Below are 17,647 nucleotides of genomic sequence, written 5' to 3' on the forward strand. Positions count from 1 at the left end.
AAAAATTAAAGGGTGGCTGGCCACCCATTGGGGGTGGTCGGACCACCCTAGTTGGGGCTAGAGGTGGCTTCAGCCACCCCGTGGCCCATGGGGGTGGTCGAACCACCCCCAAGGGCCAAATCTTTAAAAAAAAAAAAATCATTTGGCCCTTGAGGAGTGGCCGACCACTTAAGTGCCTGGGTGGCTCTGGGCCACCCTGCATCGCACAACAGATCTAGGTCAGGGAATTGTTTGGTCTTTGGGTATCCGCCACCCACAAGGGCCAAATGATTTTTTTTTTCTTTAGTTTGATGCATGTGTGGCCGGATCTCACCCCTACATGGCCAACAATTTTATTTTCTATTATTTTTTATTTTTTATTTTTTTGTAGTGGGACAGGTGTCCTATTTATGGTTGTAAGATTTCTAAGAAGAAATTTCAGTCATGAACTGAATATTTTCCAATCTATAATGAACTAGAGATGACCATATTCTACATTATTCAGATAGGTTAGTTTGATTATCAAAATTTGATGATTGGAAATTTTGAGGCCTAAATAATTTTTTTTTTTTTTTTGTTCAAAATGGTTTTAAATTCTCTATAATAATAAATGGCACCCAAAAAAGGCCACAACATAAAAGCGGTTCAAAAGTTAGGGTTGTTTCTGTTTAGAATTTTCGACTGAATCAAATCTTAAAAATGGTTGATGAAATTTCTTTTTTTCTTTTATTTTTTTTTATTTTTTTATTTTTTAATGTTTTTCGTTTTATTTCTCTACAATTCTTCGAATGTTTCACCTTGCCGACAGCAATATATAAATGCCACCAGTCCCATAATACGAGGAGGTTTGGTGATTTTTTTCTTCTTGTAAATTTGAAAATACTATATAAGATAACATCAACCAATTTAGATTAAAGTATTGACGAAATGATAATCATTACACTAGAAAAATCGCAAACGTCATGTACCCTTAACATCACACTAATTCAAAAAAAAAAAAAAAAAAAAAAAAAATCAAATTATTTAGATTTGTACAATTTATAGTCATTCTCTCTCTTCTACTACATCTATATTATTATTGAACAGAAATAATAATTATCTCTCTACTACATCTATATTATTATCCTCCAACCTATTTAAAATAATGTCAAATGTTTATAAACATTTAAAACGTTAGTTTAAGTTAGTAAATTACTATTAATGATCTTAAGGATCTAATGTGAGACACTTGACACAATTTTAAATAAATTGAAGGATATTTCCTTCAGACTGGTTTGAAGGAAATTTATGTCCATTATTATTTGCCCTCTTTTTTTCTTTTCTTTTTGGCAAAAAAAAAAAAAAAAGACCTATTGGCCATTAAAATAAAAGACCTATTCGGAAGCTTAAAAAGGCACGTAAATACATAGCGTCGTAACTCATTTGAGATTCTTCAAAATATAAGAGTAGAGTAGAGGAACACCGGGAGAACTGAAAGAATGGTTCAAAAGAAAGACATGCAAGGTAAAACTTGCCATCCTCTCCCTCATGACGATGATGGAACTGGTATTCTCTCTCTCTCTCTAATTAATTGTTGGCAACTTGTTGACTATATAAATTACCCAAAGTCCTCCCCCCTTCCCCTGTTATAATCTGAGAAAATATATATATATAAATTACACAAAGGTTTCACAGGAAAGATTTGGAACTTTAAGAATTGCTCTACTGCCCAACCCTCTGACCTCTGATTTAATACACAACTATTAACAAAAAGTATCACAATAATAATTATCTTTATATCTTTTGAATATAATTTTTCTTCTTTTTCTATTTTTTTTTTCTTCAGGAATAGTACAATCAACTACAGATCTCCCACCAGCTCATGATCATTATACATTCAATTAAAGAATCTCTCATTTTTGTTAGGGATGAAGGAGGAAAAATGTCACTCTGGCCAGTTTGAAGTTGGCGGCTATCAATGGTGCATCTTCATGACTCCCCTTCTTCTTTCGGCTATTGGTTTCTTTTTCCTTTTTTCTTTTAATAAAAAAATATGAGCATTTTTGTTTACATAGTCTAGGAGATTGGTACTCTACCCAAATGGGAAAAAGAATAGTAATGGGAATGGTCACATCTCTCTATTCTTGGGAATAGTAGCTACCGATGATCTTTCACTTGGGTGGGAGGTTAACGCAAACATAGGATTCTTTGTGTTTGATCAAATTTGAGACAAGTACATGTGTATTCAAGGTACTTTTGCCGAAAACTTAGTCTAAATCTTAAGTTTAAAAACTTGATTGCAATTTGTCCATATGGATATACCTCTTTAATATATTTATGTTTGGATTGGGTATTTGACTATAAAATTGCTTGTGATCTTCAACAACTTAGATGCAAATGGGAGAGTAGTAAGACGCTTTCATAAATTGAAGACTGAATGGGGAATCGACCAATTGCTTTTCCATGATACTTTCAATGATTTATCAAATGGATATCTCGTTGATGACATTTGTGTCTTTGGGGTCGAAGTTTTTGTTATGAAAGGCATTGGTAAAGGAGAGTGTTTGTCGATGATAGATGAACCTCAGCGTGATTATTTCACTTGAAAGATTGACAACTATACGGCCTTGAAAGATAAAGCTTATTTGTCTGAGCAATTCACTGTCAGAGGGAGAAAATGGTAATCATGATTGGAGTTTTGTTCTTCTATATCAATCTCAATTTACAATTCGTAGTTTACAGTCTCTGTCTTTGTATTTTGGATATAGGAAGTTGAGTCTTGAGCCGGAGGAAGGAGGAACCGGAGTCGGCACATACATATCTCTCTATCTGAAATTAGATGATTCAGAAAGTCTTCCTCGCAAAAGAAAATTGTACGCAAAATGCAATCTGCGAATAAGGAACCAAATCCTTGGTAATCACCATGAATGGACAGGTCTGTTCTCTTGATTTTCACAAAAATATGCTTTGAACTTTCATTTCTTTTTGACGTGTACAGAAGAAAATGCTCCTAAAAATTTACATGAAAAACGAATCCAAGAAAATCTAATAAATTTGATTGACTCTTACCTCATAGCTGAGCACTGGTTCTCGAATCCCAACTGCTCTTGGGGTTTCCACAAGTTTTTGTCAAAGAGAGATGTACAGGACTCATCAAAGGGTTAGTTGGCGGGTGATGCTTTGTTCGTTGAATGCAAAATTGATGCTATATCCGTAGTTAAGGATTTCTCCTCAAATTAATATTATGTTTTATGTTGGAGGAGCATAAGGCTCAATTTGTTAATGGTTTTAAGAGGTTGTTAATTTTATGTTATTTGTTTGAAAAAGTGTTATGATGCATAAAGTAATTTTGACTGTTTTGTGTTTAATATAATCTGTTAATATTTTTGTTTTAAACATAAAAAGCAAAAGGAAAGATGAAAAAATGTTAACTAACAAAGCCTGAACTTTACGAATAAGATTAGGAGATTAGGAATTTTGTCATCTCTTTTTTCTTTTCTGTAAAGGGATATGTGAATATTTTATATGATGTAAATCCTATTTGCATGTTCTCAAGTTAAATTCGTTCAATCGATTACACTGGTTAAGGGGCATATATTGTAAACTAACAATTTACAATATGTTAGTTTACAATCTTTATCTTTGTATTTTGGATGTAAGGAACCAAATCAATAGCAATCATTTTGAACATACAGGTCTATTCTCTTTATTTTTCACAAAAAATGCTATAAACTTTCATTTCTTTTTGACATGAACAGAAGAAAATGTTACTAAAAATTTAATGAAAAATCAATTTAAGTAAATCTAATAATATGACCGACTCTTACCTTACAGCTGATTACTGGTTCCCTAAATCCGGCACTGGTTATGGTTTCCGCAAGTTTTTGGCGGTGGGAGATCTCAAGGACACATCAAAGGGCTATTTGTTGGATGATGCTTTGTTCATTGAATGCAAAATTGATGTTATATATATCCGTAGTTAAGGATTTCTCCTCAAATTAATGTTACTATTATCCGGAGAGACATATTTTATTTTGTTAATTTTTTCAGATTATATATATATTTTGAAAAAAATTCTGATTTGGATGCAGATTTAACTTTTAAATATTTTATGTTTTAAGCTATTTGTTAACGTTTTTCAGTTACACTGACAATAGGCGGCAGACCTAAATTGATCAGCTTTCTTATTGTTTGGGGTTGTTATAGCATGGTAATAACGTTCAAATTAACGGCAGGCCTGTTGCTAGACAGACCTTAAATTTACTCCTTTACCTCCCAAGTGTCCGTAAAAAATTGGAAATAGACCTATGCAAGGGTTATACATATAATGTATATAATGAATTATTTCAGGGATTTAATTTTGCTAGCTGCACAATTTTTCTTCACCACATCTTTGGCCAAAAAGAAAAAAAGAAATTTTTTATGGAGCTCGATTTACGATAAATGCATGTGAGACTACATTTATTTATTTATTTATTTTTTTTTTCAGCTTTGGAGAGTTGTATAACTTGTATAGCTCTTTTCCAGAGATAAATCAATTATAGTGTTCCCAGGACCTGCATGTTGCTTACGGATTTAGTTCACCTCAAAGCAGGGTCGGCAAAACAGGTACCTGGCAGGTACCTGTTTATCCTATGCATGTTTTTTTATAGTAAGATTTTAGACAATTCATGCATCTAATCTAAAATCTTATTATAAGAAAGCATGTGTAGAATAAACAGGGACGTGCCAGGTACCTGTTTTGCCAGCCTTACCTCAAAGTGGACAGTGTTATGCGAAAGAATGTGGCATTCTTATGTTATTTAGATATAATTTTTTTTGAAACCATATATAAATTATTTTTGTTGTATAATTGGGTTTAGTAAATATATTAGTTGGAGCATCTTCAGCAGCATTAGGTATTTTACTTAGTGAAAAAACACTATTCTTTATTTTACCTACTCATTTTTCTATACAAACTTCAACAACTTCTTTATTTCATTCTCTACTTTTCTTTAAATATTATTATTTAATCTTTTTTTTATTTTTTCACTTTTCTCTCTCCCTCACTCTCTCTCTCCCTTCGTCTCAACCCAAATCCCCCATGGCCAACCTCTGCAATTATCTCTTCCCTCTCCTCTCTCTCCCTTCACACCACCACAACCCAAGAAAACTTTCAATTTTGGAGCTTAAACAACGCTGCCACAGAAGAAGGATTTGATACTAGAAGAAAGAAGATTTTGATACGGTCGGCCAATGGTGGATCTAAACCCCATCAACTATGGTGGGTTCTGGTGCTCATGTTTGGAAATTTTTTATTTGAATTTCGGATGATTTTAGGTGTGGTTAATTTGAAGATAGGAGTTGGATTTCAGATCTTTTATTTGCTTTGGTGCTCATGATGGGCATGACTTAGGTGCTTTCTCTGCAATGGACACCTCTCTTACTCGCAAACCATATGGAATTGAAAGCTAATGCAACAAACATGAGAAAATCAAACGCTTGGTCTTGAGGAATTGGGTCAGTCTCATTGGGTGTAGGTGAAGAAGAATGATTTGATACTAGAAAGAACTATAAAAGGAGGGGTTATTGGGTGGGTTTGTCCAGAAAACCAAGAATGCTCGGTGAGGAAGAGGAAGAGGGAGAGGGAGAGAGAAAAAAGATTAAAAAACATGAATATAATGTTACAGTGAATAGCTTGATATTGCTATTACTGTAACAAAAAAGTTAATTTTGCTCTTTTGAAGCTAATCTGTTAGAGCTAAAAAAGAGCAATAATAGTTAAATGTAGTTAATATTGTTCTTTTACCTAATTTGCTGGAGATGCTCTGCCTAATAGGTAAAATAACTGTACGTAGTTAGCTAATTTTTTAGGCTTTAGTTTGGCTGGGCTTTATGGATAGGTTTAATTGGGTAAATAGAGGAGAGAAATATTTAAAACAAGTGAATTTGAAATATTTTAACTTAGCCGCATTTATTGAATATATTTATGTAAATTATTTGGCAGCCCATTTATGGATACTTAGTTTATTTTAATCAAAAAAAAAAAAAAAAATCTTCAAATAGCTCGGAGAGCTCTTGGCCGAACTCCCCTAGCTAGCTAGCTTCAAATTAAGAGATGAGAGATTTTCTTAAAACATAAGCATGGCTTTATTACATAAACACAAATGCATGAATCCATGATGATAGAGTTATTAGTTTATATGGATTCCGCTTCTATGCGGTAGTTTGCACTGCTGCATAGCTGCTGTGTGGTGCAGTTTTGAATTGGAAATAATTGTGGGTCCCACCCACTTAATAGGTTTTTTTAAAAAGAGTAGAATAAACAAATCATTAAGAATTAAATATTATAAAACAATTAATAATTATAAAAAATATATATATTAAAAAAAAAAAAAAAAAAAAAACTAAGCTAGAAGCGAGAAGCCAAACAAAAATAGAAGGAACAGTACAGTCTTAGATATTAAAATAGTGGCGTGTACAGATTTTAATGAAAGAGGTGACTAAACTCTATAACTAATTTAGAGAATTGGTCCGAAGCTTACATTGCTCTCCAGGCATGGAAATATGCAATCAAAGAAGACCCATTGGGAATTTTAGACACTTGGGTCAACTCCAACGTTTGTTCTTAAAAATGAGTCTTTTGTGCAGATTCTCAAGATGAGATGGATGCTTCGCCTAGCCTTGTTGTTGCCAGCATAGATCTCAACCATGCAAATCTTCAAGGCACTCCCGGCAAGGAGCTCTCTTTCCTCACCGATATGTCTCTGTTTCACCTAAACAGCAATAGCCAACAGGTTTTCAGGCTGGACCACACCCATACGTTCATTATTCAACACTTTGTAATTGTTTATATATAAGAGGACTAAATACAAACAATCGGTATTCATTCGAAATCAAACCTTCAAATCCTCTATTTAGTTTCAATTCTTAATTGCAAGTAAAAGAAGATGTAAATCGTTTTACTTGTAAATGAGAACAAAGGAATCTACTCGAAGCAGCAACACGTCTAAAGGAAAGGGAAGGGTGAATTTCCTTCAAAATGGGTGCTGGGTAGGCATTTTCTTCTCAAAATGGCCCTTGGGGTGCCCAAACCACCCCTAGGCTCTCAATAGGGGTGGCCGGCCACCATCTGTGGCAAAATGGGGTGGCCGGCCACCCCATTTTGGCCAAGGAGTGGCTGGAGCCACCCCTATAGTTTTTTAATTTGCTTAATTTTTTTGTTTTAATTGTTTAATAGCTTTTGTTTTATAATTATTAATTGTTTTATAATATTTAATTCTCAATAATTTGTTTATTCTATTTTTAAAAAAAATCCTATTAAGTGGGTGGGGCTCACAATTATTTTCAGTTCAAAACTGCACTAAAACAGTGTAGTTTGAACTACGGCAGCTATGCAGTAGTGCGAACTACCGCATAGAAGCCGAATCCAATTTATATGAGTTAATTAGGATTAAAAAAATATATAAAAATAAAAAAATTATCAACACGAATTATGGCAGAGAACGAGAGATCTTGGTTGGGCACCCTTGGCTCTGAAATAGATGTTTTGAGATTATTGTTTATTTTTTTATTTTTTTATTTTTTTTGTTCTATTCCATATGAAAAAACGGAACAAGGGGATAGCGTTTAGCAGCGGGTAGTGGCGGTTAGTAACTGCCTTGCTATTACAGCGTTAGATCTTAGCTAGTGAGAAGTAGTGCCATTGTTGTGAAATGAATGGACACACAAATTTTCGTAGGAATTCTTACAACCCGGCTTCTAATTATGACATGTGCCATTATTGACCGAGAAGGAACGATATAAAAGGTTGAAAGGGGAAGGGAGACAACTTGTGAAGGGAGCCAAAACACAAGTTGTCTGTAAAAAGATTTGGAATTTGAGGATTCCGAATACGGCAAGTGTATTCCTTTGGAGGGCCTGCAATAATATTTTCCCTATAAAAAATAACCTTTAAGAAGCACAAAGTGTTGTCAAATGATAGATGCAACTTCTGCTGTAGGAACATTGAAACAGTTCTTTTCACATTCTCTGGGATTGTCCTTCATCCCAAGATGTCTGGAGTGTAAGTGGCAGGAAGCTCCAAAAAAGGGGGACAGGAGGTGAAAGCTTCAAGGAAGTGGTGGAGAGTATGGCTGAGCTCCTGCAAAAAGAAGACTTGGAGCTATTCGCAATGACTGCTAAGGGGATCTAGAAGAGAAGAAATGGGGTGGTTCATGGGGATTCCTTCACCCATCCTAGCGTGATTATAATTTGCACATCAGCTAACATCTTAAGCCATAGGAATTGGGGGGAAAGTGATGCCAAATGAACTCAACTTACAAATCAGAGAATCTCTTTTACTATTTGCAAATAAAGGAAATAGCCGAGTAGTTTAAGCAAATGATTTTCATTAAAAACATTTGCACAGGATTACGTTTACAAGACTTTAAGTATTGGGACTTTCGGCACCATCCGATACAAAGTCCCACTCCTCCTCTGATACATACACCGACTTTGAAGAGTCATTATCATCCGAATGCTCTTCAGGTTCTAGGTGCTCTTTAGCTTCCGGGTGTCCCACAACCTCGGATCTAGCAAAAGGGTTGTAGCCAAAGAATGTGATCCCCTTGCAATCTGGCATCTCCTTTTGGCCAATGCTAGCAACCTCTTCAATGGCCTGTTCAGCAGGAGGGACGTCCTCAGCATTGACAGTGTAGAGGTTGATGAGATTAGAAGGATTTTTGACCCAATCTCGGAAAGTCTCAAAGCCTGTAATATAACCTAAGCCCCAGCCTGAGTCTCGAGCCCAGGAAGCAAAGGATAGCTGCTTGTAGAAGATCCGAGCTTTTCCCTTGTATCTGCACACTTGCTCTTTCGCTCGGCAGAATTTCCCTTTGAAGCTTGAAGCCTTCTCCTCAGCAACCTTCTGCCTCTCCTCAGCGGTCTTTAGCTTCTCCTCGGCAGACTCAGCTCTTGCACATTGAACCAAGGCTTCCTTTTGCGCTTCTTGAAGTTCCTCGGAAATAGAGTTGATCCGAGCTTTAGAAGCTCTGCATTGGAGTTCAACCTCGGCATGCTTCTCCTTAATTTGACTAGCTTCATCTTCAAGAGCTGAATAGTCTGTCAGAAGCCTCTTGAATCTTGCTTGAGCAGCAGCAAACCCAGTTTCTAGCTCTTGGATTTGAGACTCTGCTTCAGTGTTATGTTCAGAAACTCGAGCAGACTGAGCTTCCAGCAACACTATTCGCTCTCCTAAAAGTAGAAGCTCGTTATCTTGCTGAGCTGACCTCTCTCGCAACCGAGTAACTTCAGCGTCAGAGTCTTCAAGTCTCTTCTTCAAAGCTTTAGTATCTGAAGCAGAGTTTTCAGTAGACTTTCTGAAGCTGATGTAGTAGTCAAGACACTTCATGGATCCCTGCAAAGAGATAATATGTTAAGTCTAAAAAAAAAAAATTAAAGAAGAGGAAATCGAAGGACACATAGAAACACTTACATTGAGCTGATGGTATAGCATCTGCTCCATCACTTCTTTTGGAGGCTGTATGCTACCACCTGCCGAACAATTTGGTGGGATTAAACTGACAAGTGCACTGAAGGGATTGCCCAGCCAATCTTCGCCCAGTTGAGAAAGGGGTTCCCCGAATGTCCAGCTGATCGGCTCCGGGTTATTCCCATGCAGCTGGGTAGGCTCTTCAATATTCATTGGTTCCCCACCAGCTCGAGGATCAGTCGGCTGATTTTCTTCAGCCTCAGCAACTGCAGAAGTAGGCTCGGCGGTCATAGGCTCTGTGGTCACAGGCTCGGTGACCACGGCCTCGATAACTGTAGCAGTAGGCTCGGTGGCCACAGGTTCACTGATCACAGGCTCAGGGTTAAGCTTGCTGCAGCTAGTCTCGGGAATCACAGAGGGATCACTTGACTCGGTCTGCTCTGGAATCGCCATAGCAAGAGGCTCTATTAGCGGTGCCTTAGCAGCAAGATCCCTAAGAATATGCTCTAAATCTGGGGAGCTCACGGTGTCAGACTCAGTGTCAGACTCAGAAGCTGACAAGTGCACGACTTCTGTAGAAGCAGATGAGAGGGGCATAGCTATGGAAGGTGCAACAAGAAGGGGTTCACCGTCGAGCAGAGTTACTGTTGATGGCCTGGATGGTCTACCCTCGAGAAGAACCTCCTGAATCGTGAGATTCTTGTTCAAAAGCCTCCTGGCACCACTCAAGACATTGGTAAAGGCTCTGACGACAGGAGTAGGCACAGCAGGAGCATATGTCTCTGCTCCCGAACTAGCTTCAGGCCTTTCTGCTCCTGAGCCACTGTCAGGCCTTTCCGCCCCCGAGTCATCGTTAAGATTTTCTGCTCCCGAGCCAGATTCAGACCTCTCCGCTTCCAAGTTAACTTCAGGCCCCACTGTTCTCAAACTAGCCTCTGCCTTCTTCGCTTTCTTCCTCTTCAAAGGAAAGTCAGGGTCTTCAAGCTCGACTAAGAGCCTCAAAGAAGTTTTAGCAGGGGCTTGGGGTAAGCCTGCTATAGTGATTCTCGGAAGAGCATCACCAGCTTTCCTCTTGCCTTTATCTTTGACCACCGTTTGAGAAGGCTCATCAGTCTTGCCCCTGTCACCGACAGTCTTCTTCGGAGACTCAGCAATCGGTTTCTTTGAACCTTCGAGAGCTCGTTTCTTGGAAGCCTCAGTTGCAGTCTTCTTTGCAGCTTTAGAAGCAGCCCTTTTCTCCGGAGAATCAGCAGCAGGTTTCCTCGCGTTGACAAAAAGTGTCTTCTGTCTTTTGGGTGCAAGAGCTTTCTTCTTCTTCTTCTTCTGTTTTTTGGGTGCAAGAGCTTTCTTCTTCTTCAAATTCCTCTTCCAAAGAACTTTATTTTCCGGAATTGAATAGTGGAGTCTGTCCCGGAGGTTCTGATCTGTAACAATAACTTTAAAAGCCAGTCGGGGGGTCTTCAGATGTTTGTGAACAAAAGATATAAAGTTGGCCACACGCTTGAGCTGAACTCGAGTCAAAGAGGGAGGCGCTTCCACTGTAAACTGGAAAGAAAATTAGTACAATTTTTTTTTTTTTTTTTAAAAAAAAAAACAGAGGAAAATGGAAAATGCAGATAACAAGGTATAAGCTGTAACTTACTTTCTTTGTGCAAAGGGCGGCATGATCGGGGGATTCTCAAAACTTGAGACAAATCTTCATCCGGGAGGCACTCCCAATCTCCGGACACAAAGAAAAATTCCTTATGCCAATCCTTGTTGTTGGTGTAAGTACCTCCGAGACCTATAACTTGCAGTTTCTCCCGGGCAGTAAATGATAGCACACCGGACACCTCTTGCAAAGGCATCGGACGGTAAACCTTCAGAAATTCCTCCACTGACATCTCATGGCCGGGATTCGCTTCCGGCCACAACAGATAGCAGGCTATAAGAAATCGCCATCCATTGGGCGCAATTTGAAACGGCGCCACTCCAAGATGGCAAAGCAGTTCTCGGGCGATTCTTGGAAGGGGGAAACGCAACCCCGCCTTAAGCATACGCTCATACACACAGACTTCTCCAAGATTCGCCAACGGACTTGACGAAGGAGAAGGAAAATGAAGAACCACCGTGGAAGGGATGTCGTAATTATTACGAAGAAACCCTTCAATGGCTGGAGTAAAAATGGATCTGATCCCACCGATAACTTCCCAGTACTTAGTCGTGTTTCCTACAACGGCAGCAACTTCGTCGGCAGGAGTAGTATCGGCCTCGGTTGGCCTAACTTCGGCAATAGGGGGGTTGGCATCCCCGGAGATTTCACTGGCGGAAGGTTGACTAGGTTGAGACATTTTCAGTAAGGAAGAAGCTTTGGGAAGAAGAAAAACGAGGAGATTCAGAGCAGAAGACTGAAAATAAATTAAGAAAGAAAACGAGAAGTGATAATTACAAGAGTAATGCTGTTCAGAAGCATTCTTTGCGGAACCTGTCGGCAAAAGGGCCGGTTGGGTTAGCCTTTTAATAAATAAATAAATAAAACATATTTTTTTAGTACGTAAATTCTGGGAAGCTTTAGAACCCCCTTAAAAAAAAAGGCTTATTCAGAGTAGCATCAACCTTTTATTACGAGAAGTGATATTTATAAGGTTACTAGTGTTTCTGCCACATTTTCTTTGTCAGGTTGCGCCCTTATGAGAGACCTGCATTAAGCAAAGGTTACTGGGCTTGGTCTTGAATTTCAATTTTGGGTGTAAATTCTTCTGTCAAGGTATAACTGGAGATTGCATATCCTATTTTATTAACTATGCATTATAACATGTTAAATGAATGGGTCTACTATTTAGGTTCCTATAGATGATCTTTTGTGTAATCAAATAATACCTACAAATAGCGATGCATCCGGTGGACATTCACTATGTTATTGTGAAATTCTTGCTTATGTAAGGACCTCCTAGACCAAAAAAAAAAAAAACTTAGGTAAAAAGTGGTACAGATGTCTAAACTACAAGATAATTGTTTTAATTTACTTTTCCTGTGTTTTCTTATTAGGCTGATAATTTATGAAATTTGTTTTTATTTTTTATTTTTTTATCTTGCAGAAACCTGCAGATTGTATGGCAGCTAAGAGTTGGGGTCTCAAGCCTTCAGGAAAGGGAGAAGATCCTCCAGCATGTGCACATTGAAGAAACAGGTTTTACCTACCATGTTGAGAAAGGAGAAGAGGTTCTTAGACCAACTACATAAGCAACAAGTAGAAAGAGGCGTTGGAAAATTATATCCGTTGTGTTAGGGAGTTTACTTGTTATTGTTGTATCTGGTGGCATTCAATAGAAGGAATGAACCATTTATTTCTGTCTTGATGTTTTAATAGCTTGCTGCATGCCTTGATGTATCAATGGCTTTCTTGTTGATGGTTCAATATTGTAAGACATTCAAAAGCAATCTTTTAAATATGATAATATTATTAGTACAATGATCTTGTTGTTTCTTTAATCTCATCCACACACTACAAAAAAACAAATTTTTTTTGACGGAAATTTTCTGATGTTTCTTGGTGTCTGACACGTCAGAAAATTTTTCTGACGTGTCGTTTCTGACGCGTGTTGATTGTCAGAAACGTAGATGTCAGCAAAAAATTTTTACTGACGTGTTAGAGGGTAGAACGTCAGAATTTTCTGACGTTCTAATATACCACACGTCAGAAAAAATTGCTGACATGGTAAATGTTACCATGTCAGAAATTTCTGACGTGGTACATTTACCACGTCAGAAAATTTTCTGACGTGGTGAATGTACCACGTCAGAAAATAAATTCTTTTCTTTTTTAAAATTTTTTCTGCAAGAGTGGTCTAGAGATTAAATTAATTTAATCTTTATTAATTTAAATTAATCAGAAATTTTTTCTTTATTAATTTAAATTAATTTTCAATTCAATTATTTCTTTTTTTAGGAATTTCTCTGCACCCCACTCGAGTGGCCGGTGCAGAGATTTTCGTTTCTCTGCAGGAGAGGTGCAGAGAAACGAAATTTTTTTTGCTTCTTTTCTCAATTTTTTCTTTCTCTCTTCTTTTATCCGGCCAGCTCGATCTCCATTTTCTCACTCTCTCTCTCTTCTTTTCAATCTCCATTTTCAAAAATTCAAACCCAAAAAATCTTCAAAAAATCAATCTGAAAACCCAAAAACCCAAATGCCAAACTCAACAAATCTTAAAAACCCAAAAATCTTCTTATCTTCTAGAAGAGATCGATCTCTTCTTCTTTCTCTTTTTTTCTTTTCTTTTGTCTTCTGCTTCTCTTCTCCTCTTCTTTTTCTTCTTATTCTTCTTTCTTCTTCGATTTGCTGCTTTCATTGTTTCCCTCTAGATCTAGAGGGAGCTGCCGTGCAAGCATGTGCAGAGAAGCAGGCCAGGAGATTGAGAGAGGAGAGAGAGAGTGTGTGTGAGAAAACGTGCAGATCTAGAGTGTGGAGAATTAATTAAAGGGAGAATGAGAGAGGAGAGAGAGTGGGAGAAATAAATGATGGGGAAAAGAATAAAAAGAGTAAAAAGTTGAAGGAAAAAAGAAGAGGGAAAACTTTTAAAATCCCGCCCATATTTTTGCAACAGTATTGAGGGAATTTCTGACGTGCCATGTGTAGCACGTCAGGAGTTTTTATAAAAAGATTAAAATCTAATTAATATATTTTCTGACGGGTAAAGCACCACGTCAGAAAATTCAGAAAAAAATTATATAATTATTTATTTATATATATACAATAAATAATTAATTCTTGTATCATAATTTTCTGACGTGGAGGTGTGCCACGTCAGAAAATTCTGACGTGGTACACTGCCACGTCAGAAAAATTCTGACGCAGCAAACGTGGCAACGTCAGAAAATATATATTTTTTTATGTTTTAAAATTTGTAACAATTTTCTGACGTTGGAGTATTTAACACGTCAGAATTTTCTGACGTGTTAAAACTAACACGTCAGAAAATTCTGACGTGGTACTATTCACACGTCAGAAAAAAAATTCCTGACGTAGTAAAATTCCAACGTCAGAAAATTAATGACGTGGCAACAATACATGTACTGTAGCCACGTCAGAAAATCCTATTTTTTTTGTAGTGACAAGGAAATTGCTCAAAGAGATTCAAAATCTGTTCGATCAAAATTATTAATTCACTATGATGTAGAAGTTTGCAGAGTAAGATTATCTCATCAATGCACTGATCTGTTAAAAACAATGAGAACTACAAAAATATAGTTACAAAAACAACATATTTTCTTACTTCATTGATTATATTCTTCCTATTTAGACAGTTTTCCGAATGATGATGTGGGATGGGCCCTGTGAATAGCCTGATGCCTGAGGAATTGCCTGACTATAATGTAACAAAGAAAAAGAATCAAAGATGTCGGCGTTGTTTGGCGGAGGATAGCTCCGATGCCTAAGTTAGTCACAGTGTTTAAGAGAAATATAACTTCGAAGATTGTAGATATGATAAAAGGAATAGAGACTATTCAGTTATGAGGGAAAAAAGAAATTACCAAATTCTGAGAGGGGACCCCCCTTTTATAGGCATCGGGTTGCACCTGTTTACATGACACTATGGACTTTCCGATGGTCCACGTGTCAAACAATATATTGAAGAATGATGAATAAAATATCATGCAGGCATATCTAATGTTCTGAAAGTAATTCTCGATAGTCTATTTAAGACTCAGCTAACCGAGTTTTTGAACCGAGCTTTATGTTTGCCTAACTCAGATAAGTATAAATTTACCGAGCATAAATATGGTGAACAGTAAAAATAACCGAGCTTTAGTGATGGGCCGATAGATCATTTTACGGGGCCCAATATAGCTGACCCATGATCCAACAATTACCCTCCAATTTCCTAATCTAATACATTATGGAAGTTTCGTATTTCTGAGAATGGGTCCACTTTTTTTTTCTTTTTTTTTTTACAAAAATAAGGCGATTTGGCTCTAAATTTTAAACTTTTGAAATTTTGAATTTTCAAAAGATAATATAGTTGGAGCGTTTTAATGATTTACCTCCACCTTCTAAGAGCCACGTGTTGGATTTCCTATGGTTAAAACTTAAGGTGGCCACGTGTCAGTTCCTACATAGAGAGTAAAAATAAAATGGGCGCCCTTTCACTAAACCCTAGCCTCTAGGGCTTTAACTGCGTTGCTTTGTTTTCCCCTTCTGAAAGCCTTTTTAAACCCTCTTCCCCTTCGATTATTCTCCACTGCTTTCCATTAGAAGCCATTGTTGTCCCTTTTGAGCTTTTGCTGACCTCTCTCTTTCTTTCAAAATTGGCACTTTTTCATTCAAATCTTTCTGCCAAGTACTACTTCCTAATGGTTGTGTATTTCAGAACCTCGGTTGAGTCTGTCCTTTCAGCCGAGCCTTTTGTTCATCCAAACTGCCCCGTACTCCATTATCTTCATTTCCTTCTTCCCCTGATTGAACCTTCGGTCAATTATCTTCGTTTGAGCGTTACCCACCTTCTAATTCGGCAAGGTCTGCCTTCCATTCCTTGTCAATTAACCCCCGAATTCCATTACCTAATGAGTCACAGAGCTGACGCTGCTTCTGCCGCGTTGGGTGCTTTACACCAAATTACATGGGAGTCCAATCTGTCAGGGGATAATGAACCCGAGATTCGCCAAATTTGCCACCTCCCTGATTCTGTTCAATTACGCTTCGAAGATGAGGGAGCCGGAGCTATGGTTGATGTTGATAGGAACGAGGTTTGTGTTTACTTGGAGATGTTTCAGATAGGTTTGAGGCTGCCTTTTCAAGGTTAATTTGGGAACTACTGAGTTACCTTCGGATAGCCCCTCATCAACTCTTGCCAAATGGCTGGAGAACTTTTCTTGCCTGTATGGTCACTTGGCCAAAAATTATTGGGGCAGAGCATCCCCTTACTATGGTGGAGTTTTTGAAGGTGTACCAATTAACCAAATGCCTCAGAACCGAGTTCCTATTCACTTTCCAAACTCGGAAGAAATTAAAGCTTCTCACCTTTAGGCCCACTTATACCAGTAACAAAGGGTGGAAAGACGAGTTCTTCTTCGTTCAAGGTGGTTGGGAGTTTGCACCCACGAAAGTGATTAGAGATACGAGTGTCCCTCGGGAAACAATTGCCCCTTCAAATCGAGGTATAAACCAAACATTGCATTGCTTGCTCTTTATTCCTTCTTTTTGCAGCAAAGCTAATCTCAATATATATTTTTAGGTCAACAAGAACCGAGCTTAACCAGGGAAGAGGCAAAGCGAGTAAGAGATGTTTTAGATTATGCTGAGGATCATCCATTAGAGATGGATTATGACGCCCTTATGACCGAGGAAAATAAGGTTTTATACCTGTGGACTCCTGCACCTACGAGGTTAGTGGAAGCTGCTCCACCGAGAATACCACATGCCGAGGTGCCAAGAATACCACCTACCGAGGTGCCGAGAAGATCGATTCCCGAGTCTGCTGGCCCTCCAAGGAGAAGAGCCATTAGAACTGAGGAGCCTTCTAAGGGAAAAGGCAAACGAAAGGGCGGAGATGCCTGTTCGAAGAAAACTTCGGCAAGACCTCCAATCGCTACCAGAGTCTCTCTGGCGGTTGCTGACAAGCCTAAAGACCCTAACATCCCTTCTTTAGAAAAGAAGAAGAAAAAGAAGAAGAAGAAAACCAAAGGTGGCTCATAGGCAGTACAGTCAGTTGTCGACTTGGAGGCAGAAAAGGTTGAAATACACTCGGGCTCTAACGTAGTAGGGTCAGTACCTGACATTCTTCCCGAAGAAGAAAGAATCAGAGTGGCAAGTGGTTCGGGAGCACAAGGAAAGAAGATAACCCCTGAAGTAGAAGTGCTTGCTCCCCATGTTAGATCATACTCCAAGGTTCTTAGTGGAGTCAGAGAGTTTTTAAGGAAACAAGACACATCAGCTCGAGAAACCGTTCTTGCCAACCAACCCACCCCCCCTGATCATCCTCTCATACACTAGTTAGAGCCGAACCTTCTTCCTCTGGGGCTTTAGAAGTTGAACCTCTCTCGGCTATTCCTCTCTCCTTAACTCCTACCGAAGCTGTGCACCTGAGCGCTTCTGATTTTGAGGAAGAAGACCCAGTTGATGTTGCTCAGATCCTTAGGGATCTTGCCTCGAACATGCCAATCATACAGCCGCTCGCAATGTTCCTACCAAGGTAAACCGAAGCCAAGATTTCATCCATGCATCCCAAGACTGTAGCTATCGTGCATCAGGCTACTGAGGAA

General features: G+C 38.2%; 2 protein-coding genes across 2 annotated transcripts in view; one reads left to right on the forward strand and one right to left on the reverse strand.

Moving 5' to 3' along the window:
- LOC132190991 (uncharacterized) overlaps positions 1 to 8,131 on the forward strand; it is a 15,097-nt gene extending 6,966 nt beyond the window's left edge. Inside the window, exons 5-10 of the mRNA XM_059606014.1 lie at positions 2,350 to 2,486; positions 2,568 to 2,638; positions 2,727 to 2,893; positions 3,793 to 3,933; positions 6,589 to 6,760; positions 7,954 to 8,131. Of these exons, the coding sequence (XP_059461997.1) occupies positions 2,350 to 2,486; positions 2,568 to 2,638; positions 2,727 to 2,893; positions 3,793 to 3,933; positions 6,589 to 6,760; positions 7,954 to 8,131 (866 nt within the window). The remainder of the gene's footprint in view (positions 1 to 2,349; positions 2,487 to 2,567; positions 2,639 to 2,726; positions 2,894 to 3,792; positions 3,934 to 6,588; positions 6,761 to 7,953) is intronic.
- A 139-nt stretch (positions 8,132 to 8,270) lies between these two features.
- LOC132189035 (uncharacterized) lies at positions 8,271 to 11,951 on the reverse strand. Its single transcript, XM_059603509.1, has 3 exons — positions 11,052 to 11,951; positions 9,413 to 10,947; positions 8,271 to 9,334 (listed from the first exon to the last, which is right to left on the reverse strand). Exons 1-3 carry the CDS (start codon positions 11,737 to 11,739, stop codon positions 8,366 to 8,368), a joined length of 3,192 nt encoding a protein of 1,063 aa, XP_059459492.1. The 5' UTR covers positions 11,740 to 11,951; the 3' UTR covers positions 8,271 to 8,365.
- Positions 11,952 to 17,647: the final 5,696 nt, after the last annotated feature.

The sequence above is a fragment of the Corylus avellana genome, chromosome ca8 (assembly GCF_901000735.1).
Source record: "Corylus avellana chromosome ca8, CavTom2PMs-1.0".
Taxonomy (NCBI): domain Eukaryota; kingdom Viridiplantae; phylum Streptophyta; class Magnoliopsida; order Fagales; family Betulaceae; genus Corylus; species Corylus avellana.

Excerpts from the sequence above, each read along its gene's own strand:
- LOC132189035 (XM_059603509.1), bottom strand. The coding sequence starts at position 11,739 with ATGTCTCAACCTAGTCAACCTTCCGCCAGTGAAATCTCCGGGGATGCC. Across the intron at positions 10,948-11,051 it reads CCGCCCTTTGCACAAAGAAA|TGGAAGCGCCTCCCTCTTTG; the intron begins GTAAGTTACAGC and ends TCCAGTTTACAG. Across the intron at positions 9,335-9,412 it reads TGCTATACCATCAGCTCAAT|GGATCCATGAAGTGTCTTGA; the intron begins GTAAGTGTTTCT and ends ATCTCTTTGCAG.